Source organism: Hyperolius riggenbachi, chromosome 5, assembly GCF_040937935.1.
Source record: "Hyperolius riggenbachi isolate aHypRig1 chromosome 5, aHypRig1.pri, whole genome shotgun sequence".
In the NCBI taxonomy this organism is placed as follows: domain Eukaryota; kingdom Metazoa; phylum Chordata; class Amphibia; order Anura; family Hyperoliidae; genus Hyperolius; species Hyperolius riggenbachi.
Window position 1 is genome coordinate 234340824 of NC_090650.1, and position 24819 is coordinate 234365642.

At 40.1% G+C, this 24819-nt stretch overlaps 1 protein-coding gene across 2 annotated transcripts in view; it reads right to left on the minus strand.

The window, feature by feature from the left end:
* CDH18 (cadherin 18) overlaps positions 1-24819 on the minus strand; it is an 809510-nt gene that overhangs the window by 224827 nt on the left and 559864 nt on the right. For both annotated transcript variants that reach the window (XM_068236726.1, XM_068236725.1), the window contains one exon: positions 2714-2881. In XM_068236726.1, coding sequence (XP_068092827.1) covers positions 2714-2881 — 168 coding nt within the window. The remainder of the gene's footprint in view (positions 1-2713; positions 2882-24819) is intronic.

Consider the following 24819-nt stretch of genomic DNA (forward strand, 5'->3'; position numbering starts at 1 on the left):
TCTATGAGACCCAATCGCTGGGATTGGCTGACGGGGGGAGGGAGGGGATTAAAAAAATTGTGACAAAATAGTAAAATGTATTAAGAAAAAAAAAACAAATAAATAAAGAAAAAAATAAACAAACATCCCAGCAGGGATCAGAGCCCACCAACAGAAAGCTATGTTGGTGAGCGGAAAAGGGGGGGGGGGAATCACTTGTATGCTGAGTTGTAGGGCTCTGCAGCAAGCCTTCAAAGCTGCAGTGACCTAAATTGTAAAACAATAGCCTGGTTACTAGGCGGGGTGTAAGCCTATGGTCCTGAAGTGGTTAAGATCTGTGGAATACTTGAGCCATTCTCCAGAGATGAGGTAAGGACACATATTCGAAACATCATAAAAGTTACCTTACCAAAACCAATTCACAATCTAATTATAGATTGTGCACACTGCTTACCAAAATCAAACTTTCTCCCAGAAAAAAATCCCACCTCTACTTCTACCATTGATGTATTATACTATGTTTACAAAGATTTTGTGAGCCAAAGTTGTAATGTTATTTCTGAAGATTTACATTTTCCCATCTATTCAATTACAAATATGATTGGCTTAATATTTAATTTGTATACCATGGTGTTGAAATAGAACACATTTTTACCACTCCGACTCTCCCCCCCTCCATCATAACAATGTTAAATTGCAAAGGCCCATTTTCAGGCGGCATCTCTATATGGTATAACTATCTCTGCCTAGAACAAACCTCCTCGCTGAACAAATATGCCCTAATATGGTCTGCAGATTTAGGCTGCAATATTACAGTCAATAACTTAACTACAGCAAACAGAGTAGTCTCCAAAATATCCAAATGCAACACTCATTGGGAAATCTCCAGGAAAATTTTATTTAGATGGCACAGGACTCCAAGACAAATAGCGGCATTCTCACCCAACACACCTCCAACATGCTGGAAATGTAATAGAGGCCTCGGAACTTATATGCATATGCTATGGGAGTGCCCAATAGTTGGCCGATTATGGAACACAGTAGAATGGTTTATTCAAAAAGCTTTTCTACATAACTTTAAACTCCACCCTAAATTAGCTTTGCTATTTATAGGCGCTCCAGAGCTACCAAGCTCTTGAAAACACCTCATAGGCCACATAATTCTCAGCGCATTACACATGATCTTAACTAACTGGAAATCCACAGATGAGTTCAATACCAATCAACTATTAGCCACCACTAGACTGAACATACTCATGGAAAGTAAAATCAGACGTAGACTAGGGCTCAAGGGAGATATATATACTATACCACCAGAGTGGCTTGGTTAAAACGTGCATTACAGGTTCTCAGATCAAGGCACCAATTCTTCCCATATAAAGGAAAACACTGATTCCTGCATACACCGCTCCCCTCTTACCTCCATCTGAGTATTAGGTATAAACAACTGTAAGTTAATATCTGATAGTTTTAGAAGGTTAAAATTCTGATTAATGTCAGCTGTTTTATGATATTATGGTTTATTGTTTGAAAACTGGATTTTCTTGGCGGTATCACCCATTTACACATGTCTTAATAATAGTCTTCGATTTGTTTACTCTTCTGGCTCTCTATATTGCTCTACCTTCCTTAAAGATATCTGATAGAGGCCTGCTGGCCAACTGGTTCTATCAGGTATTCACCTGAGTACTTGCTTTCTGGTTACCCATGAGGTTGAGAAAACACCAGAATTGATAAGTAAACGTATAAGTTGACATGTAGACAAGTTAGATGGTTCAGTCCTTTTGCTACCTGTTTACTCATGACTATGTATCACCAAGTATCGTTCCGCCTGTTTATATGTTAATATGTATATCAATCTTTATTAATCTCAATAAAATGTATTGATGGAAATAGAACACATTTTTTTATACTTGGTGTATTATCAGTGTGTCTTGCATGTTTAGGAGTCTCAATTAATTTTATGCTATAACAAAGGAACATAAGAACAGAGACATTCTCGTTGGTTATAAATGGAAATTCTGCCTGTGAATCTACACCAATCCAAGAATTGGAAACCACCAGCAGCCATATGCAATTCACTCTTTCTCCTGAGTTTTTTTTCCTGGAGATAGTTTTTCATCTCTGATTTAAATTTTAAAATAACTTTTTAGCACTTTGCAATAAAAAAAGTACCCAAAATGTAGGTGGAAAAGTACTGTCAAAATTATTTTGAATATTTGTTAGCTTGTTGGTGGCGTAAAACACATTTTATTTACAAGTTGTGGAAATATTACCAGGGACAAAAATCAGGAGAAAAGGTGAATTGGATATGGGCCCAGGTGTTTTCAAACAGATAGTTAGTTGTGGGCTTGCTATCATGGCTATGCCCTCCCAAGAGAATTATCTGGTCATCCCTAACCCTTGTTTGTTTGTTTGTTTGTTTGTTTTAAGTTAGGAGGAACAAATGTGTAAATCTAAGATCTGAAGATACAAAATAATAAATCAGGATTATGATGATTCAGAATACTAGTACCTATGAATAAAAAATGTTGAAATTGTTAATTAATGGCCCAGCTTTCAAGAAACAGCTGCATTAACAAGGTTTCAGCTGCACATGATCAGCTTATGATTTAATATACTATGTTTAAAAAGATTTTGTGAGCCAAACTCTAAGTCAAAAACACATTGTATTTCATTTGTACATTATAAATATATAATTATTAAGTAGAACAAAGAAAAAGGACCTTCATACTTTGAGGAAATTTTGGTGGATTATCATTGACATCAATAAGTGTAACATTGATAGTAGTTGACCCAGAAAGTCCGCCAACTTGACCTGCCATATCCTTTGCTTGAATAACAACAGAATAGTGTTCCCTGGCTTCTCTGTCCATATTAGGTAACGCAGTCCTGATAACACCTAAAAGACAAAAAAAAAAATAGAAAGCATTAACAAAACAAATGGAACATCATCTTGCCGAATGACTATGTCCTTAAAGTGCACCTGAGATGAGAAGTGTCTCAGGTACTATACATACCTGGGGCTTTCTTAAGCCCCCTTAAAGTAAACCTGAACTATTGCAAAGGACTGAAGGAAAACATAGAGAAATACACCCTGTCAAGTTCCCCCTCATTTGTGTCTAATCACAAGTTGTAATCTTATCTCTCCCCTTTGTCACATGACTGCCTATGGCAGAGATGGCAGATAAGCCCATCTGAAAGCACAAGCTGTTAACAATATGTCTGCTTCCAAGAATCAGGAAGTAGAAACAGTGCAGATTTATTTTGGGATTTGTATCAGCTGTAACAAAGAAATGATTTTTTAATTTAAAGGTTATTATGCTGATGTGTATCTTTTAGAGCAGAGAGGACTTCTAAATTCAGGTCCACTTTAAGGCCACTTGTCCCTCACCGTCTCTCTGGGTGGCTCCGGTCCCCCAAAATTAAGCCCAAAAAGCCTGGCCAAGTTGCGCTGGGTCACGCATGCATGGTCCAGCCAGGCATGCTCCTCCATCTTGCTCCCTTGGCTGGAAGAGTGACAGGGGAAAATGCCTGGCTGGGCCTCGCATGTGTGATGTGTGATGAAGCGCGACTTGGCCAGGCTTTTAGACTTAATTGGTGGGGGATCAGATCCACCAAGGGAGACAGCGATAATTGTGTGGCCTTAAGGAAGCCCCAGGTAAGTATGAAACCTGAGATTTTTCTCATCTCAGGCACACTTTAAAGTTTACCTAAGACGAGTAAAGTAAAGAATCAATACTTAGCTGGGACAACCTCTAGCCCCATAAACACTGTTGCTTCCCAAGCCATCCTCCCCAGTTGCTCCATTCCTCTGAAATAGATCCCAGTAATAGGGTTTCAGACGCGACAGTCGGGCCACTCTGTGCATGCACGGCCTGGCCACATGCCCGCCCCCCATCGTACTTCTGTTAACGGGAGCTTTATGCATCTGCGCAGATAGTACTGCACAGGTGCAGAACACTACTGCAGATGGGAGCATCACGGGGGTGCACAGGAGGCCAGCCCAGGCATGTGAAAAGTGGCCTGACAGTCACCACTGAAACCCTTTATACAGAGGATCGGAGCCAGTAGGGAGGATGGCAAGGGAGGCAACAGAGTTCATGGAGCTTTAGGAAGCTCCAGGTACGTATCAATTATTTACTTTACTCAACTCAGGTTCACTTTAAGGTAGGCGTAGCTGTCTACCTATAGATGATCTTTAAGCCCGTCCACCAACAACTTTAAATGATAGCCTTCTAAAATGAATGTGCAAGTTTAAACTTGTAAATCAGCTTTGGTGGGATAATTATACAACCAAGATCCTTATTTCAACCATGGTCTATCTTATTAACAACAATACGTTTTCTAGTCTGCTTGTGGTTTCTAACGATCTAAAAATGCCTTTATGCCTACTGAATGTTACTAAGATACTTTATCTTGAGCTTAGGCAAAGTTTAACTTTGAGGAAAGGGCCTCTATGCAATTCACTTTTATCCTGATTTTTCACTCAGGACATAACATTTATTTTTTATCTACAAAAGAATTAGTCAGCACTTGATAAAGAACTACAAAGTTGAAAAAGAACTACAAAGTAGGAAAAATAAACAATTATATCAAATAAAATTTGAGTATTTCCTTGCTTGCTTGGAATTAAAAGATGTTTTATGGAAGAGGTGTGAAAACAACTCCTGTGAGAAAAATCAAGAGAAAAGTAGTTGAATAGGATGTTATATCCATAATAAAAATAATATATTACTGTGATTTTAATAAGTCTGATATAGACACTGCTAACACTGTAGACTTATACACTGTAAAGTTTGTGTTTATTGATACAGAAGTATGAATGGTATACACCACTAAATGTACCTAAATATATTGTTATATTATCATACTTCAAGTAAGTATGGAACATTGAAGGTTCCACAAAACAACTTTTTAGACTTTTGTACCAAAGAATTTATCGGTAAACACTCTTCAGCAGAAATCAAATAAGACTTAGCAATGACTAGGCAAGGGTAGTGGAATAAAAACAGGAATATATGCTCAAGAATAGGTGACAAAGTATAGGATGGTGGTATATATTCTCTTCTTCTATGACCAATTAGTTGTTAACGCTGAACTGAAAGTTTCATGTGTAAAGAACAAAGGGGCTGATTTCCTAACCACTGTTTAAAAGTATCTGTGCAAACAAGAGGGCATAACATGAGTTGCATATTCATTAAAGAGGAACTGTAACGACAAAACGTCCCCTGGGGGGTACTCACCTCGGGTGGGGGAAGCCTCCGGATCCTAATGAGGCTTCCCACGCCGTCCTCCATCCGTCAGGGGTCTCGCTGCAGCCCTCCGTGCAGCGGTGACGTAATATTTACCTTCCTGGCTCCTGCGCAGGCGCTCTGACGGCTGTCGGCTCCGAAGTAGGCGGAAATACCCGATCGCCGTTGGGTCTGCTCTACAGCGCAGGCGCAAGTTTCCGGCGCCTGCGCAGTAGAGCGGACCCGACGGAGATCGGGTATTTCCATCTATTTCTGTGCCGAAAGCCGCCACAGCGCCCCCGCTGGAGCCAGCAAAGGTAAATATTGAAGCTACAGTCGGCTCTGTCGCCGGCTGTTCGGAGGGCTGCAGCGAGACCCCCGTGGGACAGAGGACGGCGTGGGAAGCCTCATTAGGATCCGGAAGCTTCCCCCACCCGAGGTGAGTACCCCCCAGGGGAGGTTTTTGTTGTTACAGAGTCTCTTTAAGTACTTTGTGTAAATGCTTGTAAAATGTACAGTATATGCTCTGTCTGAGTGCATAGGTGCCTAACTCCACCAGTGGTTAGCAAATCTGCCTCTAAGTAGGCTGTACACCTCACAGTGGTATGCTCACTTAAAAGACCACTGTAGTGAGAGGGATATAGAGGCTGCCCTATTAATTTACTTTTAAATAATACCAGTTGCCTGGCAGCCCTGCTGATCTATTTGGCTGCAGTAGTGTCTCAGAACACCAGAAACAAGCATGCAGCTAATCTTATCAGATCTGACAATAATGTCAGAAACACCTGATCTCCATTTGGTTTTTCAGGGTCTGTGGCTGAAAGCATTAAGGCACATACACACGCCAGACTTTTTCAAACCAGCCCACAGGACGGTCATTCTGACGACAGTCGCACATGAATGTAAGCTGTAGTCAGACTGATAAGGCTTGTCTTATCAGTCTGACAACAGCTTGTACTCATGTGCAACTGTCATCAGAATGACCGCCCCACGGTTTGAAAAAGTCCGGCGTGTATACGTGCCTCTAGAGGCAGAGGATCAGTAGGATTGCCAGGCCAGCCTCCATATCTCTCTGCCTTCAGTTGTCCTTTAAGTAGTTTAATATGTTTGCCAAGTGAGGTGAGACAGAGAGCCTATGCATGCTTACGATAATGTGTTTCAGTGGATTTTCCCCAATGTATAAAATGTCTATTGACCATGAGACATAAAGCAATGTTAGTTAATTAATTTCTGCTCTTGCAATCTCAATTAACTACACTATTACATTTGACCTTTAAAGTGAGGTGAAAGGCTGGAATATTGATTTCTTTTTACACAATGCACATTGCCTTGCTGTCCTGCTGATCCTCTGCTTCATACTTTAGCCATAGACCCAGAACAAGCATGCGGATCAGGTGCTCTGACTGAAGTCTGACTAGATTAGCCCCATGCTTGTATCAGGCATGACACTACTGATCCCAGAAAGAATAGCAGTATCACCAGGCAAATGGTATTGTTTAAAAAGAAATATGACAGGGTCCATACCACTATCACCTCAAATTCTCATTAAAACATTCCAAATTTTTACTTTAGCTAAGGTAAAATATACTTCTTTCCATTAACAAGAGATAAAAAGGCATACACACAAGAAAAGGAAAATGAGAAAGAGGAGGAAGGATTAACTCAGACACAAACAAATCTGGCTTACCACATGTCTTGAGTGCAAGGTGCATTTCACTACAATAAAAAAGGCAACATCTTGCCTGAGTTTACTATGCACAGACTTGTCTCAGGAAAGGTCTATATTTTATACTATTCTGTACCTATTTGTATGATATCTATTTTACAGAATATTTTTAATCTATACTTTTGTCTCATTTTGAGCACATTAAAAAGGGCTTAGCAGCATTTATTGCTAGCCTTGCTTCCCAGTAACACATTCAGCTTCAAAGCACTTGGTTTTTGATATGCCTTGCAAATGAAAGCTGACTGCATATGCTTAGAACATAGTTGCTTGTTCAGTGTACATAAATATCCATCAGTCCAGGCTCCGCAGACCTGTATGCTGTGTGCATGTTTCATCCTATTAAAGCCTAAAAGCCACCTTTGAAAGTCTAAAGCTAAAAGAGTTTGTGCTTGCTGAGGGAGGCATATTTTATGACAACTACAATGTACATAGTCAAGCATGTGTCTATATATAATATCTTGAGACATATGTTATGCCTCATGTGCAAAACCTAGATTATAACTAGACGCCAGTAAAATACTTTTTATGTGATATTGATATCATATACAAAAAGAAAAGTTTATGTTGCCCTGTAGAAATACTTACTATTGCCAGTTAAAAAAACAAAACAAAAAAAACACAAATAATATTTGAGCTGAGCGGATCTGAATGGATCGTTCAGAAACAGCCTTATCAGTCCGCCAACAGCGCAAACACACGCGCTACTGTCAGCTAAAAGACCGCCCAGCAGGAGGATCCGGTGGACCCTTTGTTGCCTTTGGTAGTGTGTGTGTACCCACCTTGCAGTCCCACTCCCTGCCTGCTTGTCTTAAAGCATCCATTATTGATAATGAGGATTGCTTTATAACACAGGGTTACTGTAGTCCCTGCCTCCTAAGCTAACACAGACCCTGTTTGCACTGAGTTGTTATATCTTACAAATATGTCTACTATGCAAGATAATCATAGCAGTAGAAACCAGTTTGTCCCCAAATGACCTAGGCAGCTGCAGAAATCTACAAAACTATATGCAGAACACTGATTCCATCAGTGCATTATGGGATAGGCCACTCAGGATCATCAAAGTTAACAAGATTTTTGACAGGCTTAAGGTAGCCATACACTGGTCGATTTGCCATCAGATCGACCAACAGACAGATCCCTCTCTGATCGAATCTGATCAGATAGGGATCGTATGGCTGCCTTTACTGCAAACAAATTGTGAATCGATTTCAGCCTGAAACCGATTCACAATCTGCTGAGCTGCCGCCTGTCCCCCCCCCGGCATACATTACCTGAGGCTGGCTCCCGGGCGTGATGTCCGCGTCATGTGGCACCTCCGGCTCCAGGATCCGCATATAACTTACGCTATCACACCAGTGAAAGCGGCAGTTCAAATAGAGCGCCCTATATACGAGGATGCCGGAGGTGCCATGACGGGAGCAGTGACGGACGGGATGCCCGGGAGCCAGCCTCAGGTAATGTATACCTGCGTCGAAAGGCCCCAAATCATACGCCGCAAGCGACGCGCTCCCTACCCGTGGGCGATCTACGGTAATTTCTCACATGGCGTGATCACCGTACCGATTCATATCAGGAGGAAATCAATCAGTCAGGGTGCGTTTAGCGCAAACTATTTGACAGCAGATTCGATCGCAGTGATCGAATCTGCTGTCGATCGGCGGGAAATCGGGCCAGTGTATGGCCAGCTTAAAGTATGATTCAAACCAAATGGCAACTCTCTGGGTTGAGTGTCACCTCAGCTTCAATACAAGCTGCAGCAACACAGGTGAACACAAGCTAAATATAATACAATAGGGGTTGTATCACACCAAAAAGCACAAATTTGGGGTGATTTTATAGTGATTTTTTAATAAGCCATTTTAACCACTTCAACACACAGGGTTGTTCATTTTTTGCATCTGAGCAACTTTCACCTCCCATTCATTTTCCAATAACTTTATCACTACTCATCACAATGAATTGATCTATATCTAGTTTTTTTTTTCCACCACCAATTAGGCTTTCTTTGAGTGATACATTTTGCTAAGAATTATTTTATTCCAAATCCATTTTAACAGGAATATTAAGAAAGAAATGGAAAAAAATAATTATTTCTCAGTTTTTGGCCATTATAGTTTGAAATTAATACATACTACTGTAATTAAAATCTATGTATTTTATGTTCTCATTTGTTCCGCTTATTACACTATTTAAGTTATGTCCCTATCACAATGTATGTCGCCGATATTTCATTTGGAAATAAAGATGCATTTTTTCAATTTGCGTCCACCATTGTTTACAAGCCCATAATTTAAAAAAAATATATTAATATACTCCTTTGACATGCATATTTAAAAAGTTCAGACCCTTAGGTAACTATGTTTTTGTTTTGTTTTGCTTTTTATTTTTTTTATTAAAAATATTATTTAAGTAATTTTTGATGTGAGAGGTAAACAGCTAATTTTAAATGTAAAATAATGTATTTATTTCATAAAAAATGGATGTGGGTGTAGTTTTACTATTTGGCCACAAGATGGCCACAGTCAAAAAGTCCTGGAAGCATACGATCACACTTCCAGGAACATGAATGAGGTCGGGAAACTTTTTTTAACTCAGAAAAACCACAGCCTCTGATAAGAAGCTGACGGTTTTTCTGCGGGGGACTTCGATCAATGAATGGGAGCTATAATCCCATTCATTGATCGTTGGGCTAACGGCCGGTGGCGAGAGCGACCGTGGGAATGAGCGAGGCCGGCGGGAGCGCGCTCAGCCTATCTAGATGAGAATGTTCGTCCAGATAGGCTTAAGTGGTTAAAGTGATTTTGAAGCAATTTTTTTTACTTTTTACAGAATCCCAATTACTCTAAAAATGTGTTTTTGCTCTTTTAATAAAAAAAACTATTTTGTCTGCTGTGAAATAGCCCATGGGATTTCATTGTCCAAGAGCTTTTCAAAATGTGGCAAAGTGCTGGTGAGTGGCAATCAGAAACGCTCTTTAAAAGTCCTCTTGGTGTGAAGCAGCCCTAAAACTATAACAAGCAGAGTTATATAGTGAGGTTCAAACAGGGAAGTTTTGGTATTTTACATAAAGAACACATACTATCAAAACAACACAGGGATGGGATCAAAATAGAATTGCAATGTTCCAGCAACTTCTATTCATGTAACTGGATCTTAAATGTGTCATTTTTCTCATACATTTATATCGTGATGAGGCAAAGAGTCTCTCAACAGCCACATCATTTAGAAAAATCCAGTGACATATTGCCCAAAATAGGAGGCAGAGACACAGAACAAAATGCTTCAGGCAAAATTGGCAATGCATGATGGTGCGATTTCCCAAAACCTATTTCTGGTTCTTCAAAATTTAAAACAGTACATGTTATCACAATCAGATTCTTCATATGTGTAAAGGAAAAAATAACACCCAGTAAAGGATTACCATCTGTTGAAAAAAAAAACAAAAAAACAAAAAAAAACCCAGACACAACATTCTGATTGCTGTTTGCACAGATGTGTTGGAACGTAAATCTATTTCTACAAAGCAGACTGCATTTAGGTATCTCAAATGCATTTAACATAACTTGAATGACTAGAACTGTTTTTAAATAAAACATTGTAAACTTTACAAATAAGTAATAAGTAAACATATTCACATCATGTTGCTACCTATCCAATTCAATACCCTTTTTAAGCAATTTAGTAGTGTACATTCGTTCTCGTCTTTTTCTATTTTGGCATTAAATTGCCTTAGATTATTTTTGGTAATATCTTTCTCATGTTTCCTCTCCCCTCTTTACACCAAACACTAACCTTCCTCTCTCCTCTCCTAACACTGGCCTTCCCCTCTCCTATCCTAACATGAACCACCCTGCTCACCGTTGCCACTTTATGAGTTTGGCTATAATGTAGCTCAGCTCAGTCCCATTCTGTGCACAAGTTCCGCCATTTCTCCTGCCTCTCTGAAAGATCGGCAACATCATAACCGACAGGTGCACCAAATTCATGATTGGTTACCTGATATCTGAGTACTTAGCTATCTCTTAGCCAAGTGCCCTAATCATGTGTCAAATTTAAGGTCCCAACTCCTTATAGCCACAAATGATCTTGCAGTGCATGGAGTAGATTATTATTTTATTATTATTATTTATTGTATTTATAAAGTGCCAACATATTACACAGCGCTGGACATTAATTTAGGTTACAGACAATATTTAGGGGTGACATACAGCAAATGACAATACAGGAATACAAGAAAACCAGAACACACAGCACAGTATGAGTACAAGGTAATGCTTAGTCCGTCACTGGATGGGAGCATTGAGATTAGGCAAGTTAGGTTCACTCAAATGCATAGCATCGGTTTACAGTAATGGAGTTGCATGATCAGGTAGGACACAAAAGGAGGAGGACCCTGCCCTACAATCTAGAGGGAGAGGTAGGGACACAAGAGGTAGGGGATCAGAGTTCAGCTGTGGGTTTAGAGCAATTGTGAGGGGTGGTAGGCCAGAGTGAAAAGGTGAGATTTGAGGGCCTTTTTGAAGGTGTTGAAGGAGGGGGCTGTCCTAATGGGTGGAGGTAGGGAGTTCCATAGTGTTGGAGCAGCTCTTGAGAAGTCCTTGAGGCGTACATGGGACTGGGTGATGCGGGGGACGGTCAGGCGAAGTTCATTGGAGGAGCGGAGTGAGCGGCTTGGTGTGTATCTCTGAGTAAGATCAGAAATGTAGGTTGGACAGGTTTTGTGGAAGGATTTGTAGGTCAGACACAATATCTTGAATCTGATTCTGGACTGGATAGGAAGCCAGTGGAGGGATTCACGGAGGGGAGCCGCCCTGATGGAGCGATGGGAGGAGTGGATAATTCTGGCTATCGCATTCATGATGGACTGCAGTGGGGCTATTCGGGTCATAGGGAGACCAGACAGAAGGGCATTGCAGTAGTTGAGGCGGGAAATTATGAGGGCATGGATGAGGAGTTTGGTGGTGGCAGAGGTCAGGAAAGGGTAAATCTTACAGATGTTACGAAGGTGGAAGTTGCAGTACTTTGTGAGGTTTTGGATGTGGGGAGTGAAGGAGAGTGCAGAGTCAGACAGCGGGCTTGAAAGGTAGGACGAATGGTTGTGTGGTTAACAGTGACCTGCACATCTGGGAGGTCCAGGGAAGACCGGGTGGGAAGAACATAAATTCTGTTTGTCTAAATTTATTTTCAGCAACCTAGCGGACATCCAGGAGGAAATGGCAGATAGGCAGGAGGAGACCTTGTCTATGGTAGTGGTGGATATGTCAGGGGTGTGGAGGTAGATTTGGATGTCATCTGCATACAGATGATAGTTAAAACCCATGGAGGAGATAACCTTGCCAATGGAGGATGTGTATAGGGAGAACAGTAGGGGGCCAAGGACCAAGCCTTGGGGGACTCCCACTGAGAGGTGGCTGGGGGTGGACGAGGACTCATTGAAGGAGGTCGTGAAGGAGTGTTTGGAGAGGTAGGATGAAAGCCAGGTCAGGGCGAGTTAATGAATGCCCATGGACTGGAAGGATTGGAGGAGTAGGGGATGATCTACTGTATCAAAAGCTGCTGAAAGGTCATGGAGGAGGAGAATGGAGTATTTACCTTCAGCTTTAGCTAAGGCAAGGTCATTGACCACTTTGGTGAGAGCCGTTTCAGTTGAGTGGGCAGGCCGAAATCTAGATTGCAGTGGGTCTAGTAGGGAGTTGGCATTGAGGTACTGGGTCAGGCGTTTGTGAACCAGATGCTCAAGGAGTTTTGAGGCAAAGGGGAGGAGGGAGATAGGGCGGTAGTTGGAGGGTAGCGAGGGGTCGAGGGAGGGTTTCTTGAGCAGGGGCAGTACTGTGGCCTGCTTGAAGTCTGAGGGGAAGGTGCCTGTGGATAGGAAGAGGTTAAACAGGGTAGTGAGGACTGCTGGGGCCAAATCTGTGAAGTGAGGCTGAAGTAGATCAGAAGGGATAGAGTCAAGGGGGAGGTAGTGGTATGGAAAGTCTGCAGTAGGTGGTTGACTTCCTCAATGGTAGTAGGAGTGAAGGAGGTGAGGGGAGGATAGGGTGGAGGAGGAGTTGGTTGTGAGCGGGTGGGAGGAGAAGATTGAAGATTGGATATTTCCTGACAGATGGAGACTATTTTGTTGGTGAAGTGGGTGGCTAAATCTGTGGTAGAGAGGGAGGAAACAGAAGATGGGGAGTGGGTTTAAGCAGAGAGTTAAAGGTGCCAGCAGGAAGTTGAAGGTGGGTCAAGACAAGCACTAGTGCACCAGAAACAAAAAAGTTTTGCTTTAGTAAGCAAATGGAAAAATTATATACCTAGGAAGGTAGGTAAAAATAAGCATTCTGGATCTCACATGGAATGGTGAAATGTTGCTCTGTCTCAAACCTCAGCACGAGTGCAACAGACTGTATGCTAGACTTGTAGCACTGTGTATGAAAGAGGAAAATTATCTGGCACTGCAAATCTCACTTTATTACCACAAACAATTGATGCACTGACAAAATCCATGATACATTGCAATAGATATGCAAATGAAGATAAGTTCTCATAACCAAACTTGTTATTGTACCCATCATTTGTGGTAATAAAGGGAGCTTTGCAGTGCCAAATGATTCTCCTCTTTCATACACAAAGGCATATATATATATATTTACATAGGAAAACACATAAACCTTAGTAGAAGAGAATGACCCATTATTCTACAATTCATATCAGAACTAAGTAGTTATTATTGTAAGTAAAGAAAGAAAATCAAAGTTTCTCTCAAGTTTTTGTAAAAATTTGCAACAATTTTATTGAAAATGCTGTAAACAACAATGCAGTATTATCACATTTGGCCAGCCTAGATTAACAATGTTAAGTCCAATTCCCCAATTAGCATTGTCAATCGAAATAAGCGGTGCAGATTGGAGGAAGTAAGGTCACCAATTCCCGTAAGATAATAGTTGGCAAGATAACTATAATTAGCTGTATAATACTGTAATTACAAGACAAGCTTTAAAAAGAAAGAAACAAACTGAGCATGTTTGGTAGATAACTTATTAAAAATAACACTGTTTTCTTTGCTTGTGTTTATATCACATTGGCATCTTCCACAGTGCTTTACACAGTATAGTTGTATCACTAACTGTCCCTTTGGGAGGCTGACAATGTAATTACTTCTATATTTATAAGTCATCATAGTCTAAGTTCATTTTGGGAGGAAGCCAACATTCTTGTTTGTATGTTGGAGGAAACCAGAGTACCCAGAAAAAAAACTCAGATAAATATTTGAAGAGCAAACAAACTCGTCCTGACCCAGATCCAAGCCAGGGACCTAGAAGTTTAAGGTGATAATACACCATTGTAATGTCCTTAAGATGATACAGATTACTCTGCCAGTGAGGATCATTTGACCCACTGCACGGCTAGTAAAAATGCACACTCTTCAAATATTAGTTTTGGTATAGTAAACAGTATGCTGGGTAACAATTCTATTACATGTTCCTCCTTTTATCTTTCTGATCCTAATCTCTTGTTCTCAAGCCATGCGCAAGAAAAAAAAAAAAAAAAGAAGAGATTAAAAAAAAAAAAAAAAAAAAAACATTGTGAAAGTTCAACAGTTCTGATGTAATGAGGTAGGAAATGTATGTTTAAAATATTCTCTGCCTTTCTCATGCCATTTCCTTCTGTAGGTCGGCTGTGACAAATTGATTTATATGTATTTCGGTGTGCTTTCTGTCTTCGTCTCTATTAAACATCACAGAACAGCCTACAATATGATTCTAAATTTGCTCTTACATTATATGAAGTACAATGTAAAGAAGTATACACATGGCCCTCTTTTCCCCCAATTACAAAGCAATATCAAGCAGAGATAAAAAGAAAAGTCAGTAATCAAACCTCCCTACATTCATTAATGCAGCTCCTAGGCCGAATTCTATCATAATTTCAGTTTAATCCAAAAGCCTTATCTTATATGACTTTACATTACTAATGACACCAACTGACAGTGAATAAAACCTGTTTAAAAGGTGAAGTAAAGGACACATTTGGGGCCTGATTCAGTTGTGAGCATTAAAAAATTGGCTTCATGGAAATTGGCTGGAAATAGGACATCAAGTCTGAGAATTGATCCTTAAATTAAAGAGGAACTTCAGCCTAAACAAACATACTGTCTTTAAGTTACATTAGTTATGTTAATTAAAATACATAGGTAATATAATCTCTTACTCACCCTGTTTTAAAAGAACAGGCAAATGTTTGGGATTTCATGGGTGCAGCCATCTTTTTGGTTGAAAGGAGGTGACAGGGAGCATGAGACACAGTTCCAACTGACCTGTGTCCTGATCACCCCTCCCAGCTGCACATACTAGGCAACAAGAACAACAGATATCCCATGCTTTGCACAGCATCAGGGGAAAAATGCCTGGGCAGATTTATTTGATTGGGTGGAGCTTAGCTTCTGTGCAGCTAAAAATGAGGCTTGGGTAAGAAAAACAAAGTTCTAATGCTGTGAACTATTAAAGAAACACCACGCCCTTTCAGTGCTGCTGAGTACATTTTTAGTCTGGAGGTTCACTTTAAAGACAATAACTTAAAATGTTGAGTTTTTCATGTACAATAATAACAAATAGCCCAGCCGCTCCCCCCTCCCCCCCCCCCTTTTCCTTGGCCATCACTAGGAGCTCAAATCAGCCCTTTAGCTCTTTATTTTCCAGATTAATTCAACTAAGTATCTCTTCTCAGCAGCAGAGCAGAGGTCTCATAAGCTAGAATGTCACAATCTGAATAAAGTCCAAGATCACATGCCTGCTTTTTTATAGGACCTGGGAGGTGCATATGCCAAATGATCAAGAAATCCATTATCATACCTGACACCTCTAAGATGGTTGTCATAGTCTACCACTGATTCCCAGGCACTGATTGGTGTTCCAAGGCATTAATATCTCTAATTTCCCATATCAACAACAAAAATAACAGTACTAGATGTGTATTATGTTATTGGGCCTGATGCTATTGCAAGATGTGAGCTACTTATCACCTTGCCATTGTACAAGGATTACCGGAAAATCTTATTGCCAGTTTCACTCATGCGATGGCCGATCGTTAGGAAGCATTACTCAGGCGAAAGCCTGAGCGATGCTCCCATGTTATGGGCGACGGGGAGCGAGGTTTTACCCTCTGGTGCTGTCCATCAGCACTACGGCCTCGCTTCCCACACATTCGCACACCCACCGAACATCCACCGCCTTCATCCACCGCTGCATCTGGGGGCCTCCTTTAATAAGGAGACCCCCAGAGCTGCCCGCTGGCTGCCGCTCATCTCTGCAACTCCCCACATAGCTGCAAAGATACTCTGAAGCAATTTCTCTTCTACCGCTGAACACCCGCCACAAGTCCTGTCCTGCAATTACAGTGTATGAGTCACTGTACTTTCTCTTGCTATAGCAGAGTTCCGGAAAAGCATCTTTGAATCTGCCGCTGGGGCTCCCCATTGGTTCACAGTCTGAGCCATTTTCATTGGTCCGGATTGTGAACCAATAGGGAGCCCCGGCAGCTGATTCAAAGATGCTTTGCCGGGACTCTGCTATAGCAAGAGCAATTACAGTTTCTCATACACTGTAATTGCAGAACAGGACTTGTGGCGAGAGATGGTGGGTGTTCAGTAAGGGAAATTGCTTTAGAGTATCTGTGCAGCTACATGAGGAGTTGCAGAGATGAGCGGCGGCAGGTGAGGAGCTCTGGGGGTCTCCTTACTAAAAGAGACCCCCAGATGCAGCAGCGATGATGTGCATTAGCATGTTTAGACCTGCTTTTTGCAGCTCATGTCTGCCTGGAAGCATCGTTTCATGTCTGCCTGGAAGCATCGCTTCCCAGAGGCACGCAAAGTGTAATAGGATAGGGTGTAAGGAACTTGCTAGCAACCTGCCTAGGGCTAAATGTAATTGCATCAGGAGACTTTATTGTTGCCTGATTATCGGACTCACCCGCGTTTAACGCTGGCAAGTTTGACAATTGCATCAGGCCCATTGTATCATGTGGATTTCCTTGTTGCTGAATGGCTAATCTTGTACAGCCAATGCAGAATGTATCCAGTTTTAATGCAAATTGGATGCGGTTTAAGATTGAGTCAACCTAATTCTAAAGCAAGTGCATTTTATTGGTCCTATTCCAGGTTGCATAACATTTGAATTAGGTATGCACGCAAGATCAAATAATTACTATCTCACTGGCCATCTCTAATTTTCATCATCAGTCGTCATCATTACAATGTACTCATCCTAATAAAATATATGAAGGTTAGGCAGTTAAAAAAAAAATGTACAAACTTAAAGACTGTCATGCATTACATAACTGCAAAATAGCCCACAGAAAGTCTTTGAAACATGCAACTAAGCCTCCTGATGAATTCTGACAATGTCTAACTCAGATGTAAGAGCAGTTTGCATTTTCAGCAATCATGTTTGCTTGCTTGTTTTAGTTTACAGTACACGCACTTAATCAGTTATCCAGCTGTCACTTGTAAATGTCAAGATGTGCTTACAAATGTGAGGTTTATTTATCATGTAGACAGGTGACCATAATGAAAAATCAAGCATCTTGTGCTGGCTTTCATGCAATCAGAAAAAAACAAATGCTTTAATTGAATTGAATGGTAGATGTGACAGCATAGCCTCACTTTGCTATGTGAATTATATAAGGTAAATAAGAATTTCTATGGAAAATTATATATACATCATGTTTTTCAATTTAACCAGACTATTAGAAATACGTAGGTGTTCTTGTGACATGGATAAAAGGACAGGATGCTGACATACTCTGATTACCTGCAAAAACAAGGACCATCGAAGGCTCCTACAAACAATAATTGCACACAAAATTCTAAATTACTGATGCTCAACAGTGCCAATCTCAAACGAATACAGTTTTGTTTTATTCTATTTTAGTTATAATATTGTAGAAAGTAGTTAGAGAAATATGGGCATTATTAAAGGGGCACAATGGCAACAAACTATAAAATACTTATCTACACGTACAAGTTTTGAATTAGTCAATCTCCTCATGGAGGATTCTCAGGATTTATTTATTTTATTTTCAAAAGCACTGCTTGAATGGCAGTTGCTTAATCTAACTACCAGAAAATAGTGCAAGTGAGTGGATGGCTGGCATCTTTGTATAAATACTTTCCAAAGATTGCTTTTGAAATAATTAAAAGAAGCATTAAGAATTCCCTGCGGATTCTTAATCCTTGCAGGATGCCAACTCCATCCATCCATTGGCTCCTTTGGTTAAGCCCCTCCATGATGCCAGCAGCTAATCCGGTAATAAGGGCCACCACGACTGGATGCTTCTTTGATCAACCCTGCCAAATGCTGCCCAAGAGTTGGGACCCACCACAGAAATGAACACTACTGTACCTTTTGAACTGGAACACCTTGCCCAGCTCTGCCAGATGTCGGCAATCGGGATCCTCAGCAGCATCAGCCATCTCTGCCAATTTCATTCATGAAGAGCTCGGCCATCACTACTTAACCTTCACCTCCCTCTGCCCCCCCCCCCCCCCCCCCATGTCTCCTTAGGGATAACAGATGATTGCCAAGAGCGACTGGAGGCACCAGTATGGCAGCCTCAGCTCTTGACTTTTGGTTATTTTACCGCCTTACTCTCACCATCCACCCCTCCTCCTTCTGGAACCTGTATGAGCCAAAACCCTTTCTGGGTACAACCCCCTGCTTTATACTTGGCAAAATACATTATTTTGATTCTGTGAGGAAATTGACTGTTCCAAAAGCTGTCAGTAAGACGTTCAGAGGTTTCATATTGTAATAATTATTCTAAGTGAGAGCTACATGAGAATAGAACGTTTTACATTTACAGAGTGTTTACTCTGGGACAAATGTACATCTTATATGTGTGTACATTTGTATTTTAAAGTTTGCCATGTTGTTTTGGTCCCAATTGCAGATAATTTTCCTTGCATAATGTCTCTGAAATCTCCATGTTGTCTTGTGTTTTCATTAGGGTGACTTGTGGTCTTGGAGACAGAAAACAAAATGTAAAAAATTATTTTTTTAATTCTCTTTCATGTTGAGGAAGATTTCCCTTTCACAGATAGGACAACAAAAAACTCCAATAGAGGTCCTAACCATTTTCCAAACTATGCAAAATATTTTTCTTTCTTGTAGTAAGGAAGTAAATACAGCAGAGTCCCAGATGTCCAGAACTCAACTAAATGAGAAATCTCAACCAACCACAACAAATCTTCAGCAGTACTCACAGTGGGCCAACATTTTAGGCTTTTTGTGGGCTCTGCTGTGCTTAAAGACTGGATTCCATGGTCCTCACGAGGTTAATATACTTCCAATTACTGTATTTTATCATTTAATACTGAGTTCATGGTATGTATACAGAGTCTGGGCCTATTTTAACACTCAGTCTTAAGCAACCAGAAAGCACACTTATCCTGCATCAGTCAATCCCTGTGGGTACTGCATAACGGAGACGTTGCTGTATTGACCAAATTATGTATTCTAAAATGCTGAAAGTATTTAAATCTTAAATGCAAAAGCTGAATGTTAGTACAAATCCTAACTCTGTAATAACTCACTTTGAGCAGATATTTTAGTTTTCACCAATTTTTCTCAATTTTGTTTGCACTGGTTTGATCAACTGGGCACATTCACTGTTAATCCAGTCCCAAAAGGCCTCACATTTTATAAGCCCAGACAGAATTTGTTTTGCTTGCTGCTGGCTGTAAGAGATTCAAAAGCAACAACAGACTTGACGTTGACTGTCACACTGTCCCACCCACTAACTAGTTTTTGGTAAATCGGTTTTTCAGGATCAACTTTGATTGAACATGATCTTGCTCAGAGAAAATATATTTAGTAAAACAACACAAAGTTCATCTGAGCACATGGCATGGACATTATCCCTGTAATTTAGGTACTGCTTCCTGCTATCACATGCATTTTTGGAGAAAGTAAGGTAAAATCTGACTCTACTGAAAGGATAGTGGTCTTTTTGTAAGTAGACCTGGCACTGCGTGTTGTGGTCTTTTTATGGTGAAGCTACAGTTAAGTTGTGTACTTAGCTACTTAGTACTGAGTTATATTTTGTGGATTATTGTGCATTATTTTCTTCCTTATTCTGTCACATAATCTCTCTCTCTCTCTCTCTATATATATATATATACCGTATTTCGCGCCATATAAGACGCTCCGGAATATAAGACGCACCCAGGTTTAGAGGGCAAAAACCAGGGTAAAAAAATAAAACCTAAACCTGGTCCACCTATATTCCAGGAGCGTCTTGTACATGTTCGCCCCCAAATGGTGTCCTCTTGTGTCCCCACCATTGTGTTCCCCATGTCTGCCCTAAGTGTCCTCTGTGTTCCCATGTGTCCTCTGTGTCTCCTATGCCTGCCCCATGTGTCCTCTGTGTCCCCTATGCCTGCCCCATGTGTCCTCTGTGTCACCCATGCCTGCCCCATGTGACCCCCATACCTGCCCTATGTGTCCTCTATGTGACCCCCATACCTGCCTCATGTGTCTTCTGTGTCCTCGACCTGTGTGTGTATACTGTGCCTGCTGATACCTGTATGTGCCGCTGCCCTCTCCTCATAGCTGCTTTAAGTGTCCAGCCGCATATCCCCCGCTAGTGTATAGGATGCCCGATAATCACATGACGATCACTAGAGCAAGATGCGCGGCTGTGAGGCAGGTCTCCAATCCTAACGGGCATGGCGGAAAGGGAAGCCCGCTACAGATTAACACCCGGGGGGGCCAGCAATCGCCAGGAGGAGGAAGATGAGGAACACAGGGGGATCGGGCATCTTATACACTAGCGGAGAGGTAAGCCCGCTACAGATTAACACCCGGGGGGGGCAGCAATCGCCAGGGGGAGGAAGATGAGGAACACGGGGGATCGGGCATCCTATACGCTAGCGGGAGACATGCGGCTGGACACTTAGAGCAGCTATGGGGAGAGGGCAGCGGCACATGTCAGCAGGCACAGTGTACACACACAGGCAGGGAATTCCCGATGTGCCGGCGGGTCGCGTTTCGTATCGGCGGGCGTTCGTAAGTCGGGGATTCCCTGCCTTTGCCGTATAAGACGCAGGGACTTTTTCTCCCCATTTTTTGGGGAGAAAAAGTGCGTCTTATACGGCGAAAAGTACGGTATATATATATATATATATATATATATATATATATATATATTATATATATATATATATATATATATATATATAGCATATATACACTATTTTTTAATACAAGTTTCTATCCTTATTACTGCACATTGTTATCTTTAGCTAAATGACTACCTAGAGCCTTCAGGGAGACATTATTGTTGAATGTTTACATCTTAGGTTATTAATGTGACATTGTCAACAATTACAGCCTTTCTACACTTAAGCACCCTATTCCTACTCATGAGACTACCTAACCCCAGGACTGTACATCCCTTCTCAGGTTCCATAGGTGAGAAAGAGAACTGACAAACGTTAGCTCACTATATTTATTGAGAAAGGGCCATGCTATTTGTTTGACTCGTTTCGGTGAAATATCCCCCATTGGCGATAGAAGTTGAAAGCTCTGTAGAAAGATCAAAATTTACCACTTTTTTATTTCTTTGACTGGGATGGTAATATAGTAAAAAAAAAAGTCTCATGTTAGTGTATCTAAATCAAATGTTTACGATCGCACATTGGATACGCAGCTGATATAGAAATCATTTGGGCATATCTAATAATTAGATTCACTTTCAGGTTCTAGGTATTATTTTTTGTTCCATAGAGACCATAAGAAATGTAGCTTAACCCAGTCTGATAAGACTTTGCATCCATACGTGATTCAGAATTTGCAAGGGGATTCAGAACGGTGGCAAAAGCCAGCTAGATTATTTTCCTTAGATTTAGTATTAAGATGATTCTTTGTTTGTTAATATGCAATAATTATTTGCATTCACAGCTTGCTGCATATTGGTATGAAACATCAGCATGCACTAAGCCCTTATTTCAGTATACAAAAGAAAGCTTTGGGTTTAATCTGCAATAGCACTGCAACAAAATACCTGATATTAATCATCTTCTTATTATCTATATCACTTAATATCCTGAGCATCCTGCACAGGCATGTCAAGAATGCTTTGAAGAATTTCCTAGAAAAGATTAATGATGCATAAAAGTATTTCATAGGTTTCATAGGACTTTTCTAATAATTTGTTGCAAGATATATAGTTTGTTTTTATCTGTTCCTTTATAGCGCTGAGTTCTGTAGGATTATATAAATTGTGAAGGTCACAATCACAATATAACAGATGTTAATCTGAATTTCCCACTTTTGAGTATTTATTTTAGTCTAGCATCTGACAGTCCATTTTTAATTTATTTTTTTTATAAACTGTTGTTAATTCTTCTGTAAGTTGTATTTAAAATAGAAATCTTGGTTCAAGGAATTTCACAAGCCAGCAAGGTCTGTTCTATAACAAGTTACCATTGTGAGCTAACATGTATTCTTTCTGCATATGAATACTTTATTAGGTCAGAATGTACAGACCCAAATATAACACATAGGATGATCCATAAAAGATCTGTCATTATGTTGAAGTACAAAAGTGCACAGTCACACTTATCATCTTCCTATTATATTTTCTTTGCTTAAAAAACGTTGAATTGTTATGTTATGATGATACCATTACAAATATAGTCACAGTGATGCAAATCCATGTATTTCCATGACAAAATGTACCCATCCAATTTATTCCCACTATTCCTTCATTTTGCTTATTTTATTTTGAAGATGTCTCCATAGTTGTACAGTATTTGTATGCACAGATTTATTTCCAAATACCATATCATATTTCACACAATTAACTCTTCATTTTGCAATAACAAGTAGTTAGTTATCTGTCTGCTGTTTTATACAGCAATCTTTATTGCGGTTAATTAAGAGTAGTGATAGTGATGGACAAAATCAGTTTGTATATTGTATACAGTACACTGCTATATCGGTCAGAGACCCATTAAGAATGATTTTTTTTGGTGGCAAATAAGAGGTCTGTTAAAATCCAAAGGAATAAAGTGGCCTTTCTCCTTTACCTAATCAAAATCAAGTGTTCTCATCTCATCTTTTTCATATGCACCTTTTCATTATTTAGATCTCCTGGTAATGTTGATATTCTGGTTATGACAACATCAACAGAAGAACTAAACTATACACAACTCATACAAAAAGGTTAGGAACCACCCATAAAAATAAAATATTTAAAATGTAAAAAGGAGTGTAAATATAGTATTAGCATCACTTACAAACAACAAAAAAACATAATAATAAGACATTTATTGTACCAACATCATCCATGTTGTGAACTTTATCAGGTGGAAAAGTATGTATAGTCAACAATACAATAAGCATTTAACATATTTTTTTGACATTTTACAAATAAAAAAATTACATAATACATTTCAATTAGATACACTCTTGTAAAAAAAATTCAAATGGATACGCTAGACGGTGAGAGTGTGAGTGGCTATATAGCTGGTCACTGGGACCAGTATTTCACCAGAGTTTGGCTACACTCTAGGTTTTTTAATAAAGTGTTGCCTGTTTTGTTGAGGAGGGGGGGGGGGGGGGCTTTGGGAGAAACTGTATAGCTGCCAACAGAGGAAATGAGAGACCTGTATAAACATTTATTTAACTAACAGGAATATTAGTACCAGGTTCAACAAATAAGTTCAAAATACAAGGTACATTTTCCCAATGATAAATAAAACCTGGTATTCCTGGTCATGTGTGAAAAAGTGAAAGTGAAGGAAACAAGGGACATTCTGCATCAGCTTTCTTCAACATTTTTCTTGCTATGGGCAATTGGGCATGGGTTGAGAGATCTTCAGGTATGTTTTTCTGTCTTCAGAACTGCACATCACTTCATCTCATTTTTTTTTCTTTTAATTTTAAAGAGAACCCAAGTCAAAGCTCAGTTTCAGAAACAAATACTTACCTAAGGAGAGGTAAGCCTTTGGATTCTAATGAGGCTTTTATCGGCACCTTCTGATCAGACTTCCCTCTCCTTAGGTAAATATTTAATTTTGTACCTAAATTTCGGCTCAGGTACACTGTAAAAAAAATCCCTTCTCCCCCATGTTGTATAGTATTGGCAGAGGTGGATAGAATGGGCTCTGACATCTAAAAAGTAACAGCCATAACATGGGGAGGAATCTTTCTTCTTCTTGCAAAGCCCCTGATCATGTCAAAAATCCCACAACAATGCAGATGTAATTAGGTAACTACCACACATATACGATGGTAGGTCCTGACTGAGTAGCAACAGATTTTTTTAAATCTGTTTACTTTTTATCTGTATACTCTGTAACCTTCTTTCTTCTTCTTTATACTTGGATTTTGTGAAATCATCTTCTTATGTATGCTTCTTAGTTCTCCCAGCACTTTTTCTGTAAATGTCCTTCTCCTGCCTAAAATATATTTTCTACAGTTATTTTCTTCTTTGAGTTTGTTTCTTCATTTAAATTTAATTTTGGGGTCACGGACAGCCTTCTGTTCCCATTGTACTAATGCTGAAACATCAGACACCTTCATGTCCCTCTGCACCTCTTCTGGGCACCCCAATGCCACCATACCTCTGCAAGGGACCTCCAACACTGCCCCTGTATCTCAGCATCTGCAAAATCATCCATATATCAACCTTTAGCAGTTCCCGTACATTGGCCAATGAGAATTTTCCCTACAATAAGTGTGTAGTCAGTGAAGCCACAGTATAAGCAGAACACCTTAGCAGTATATACTAGTGCTGGGCTGTTGACTCAAAAACAAATGGAAGTAGAAGGTAAAGATTACAATCAGGCAAATACATTTTAAAGAGTGAGGGAAGGGAAGAAAAATTAAACAG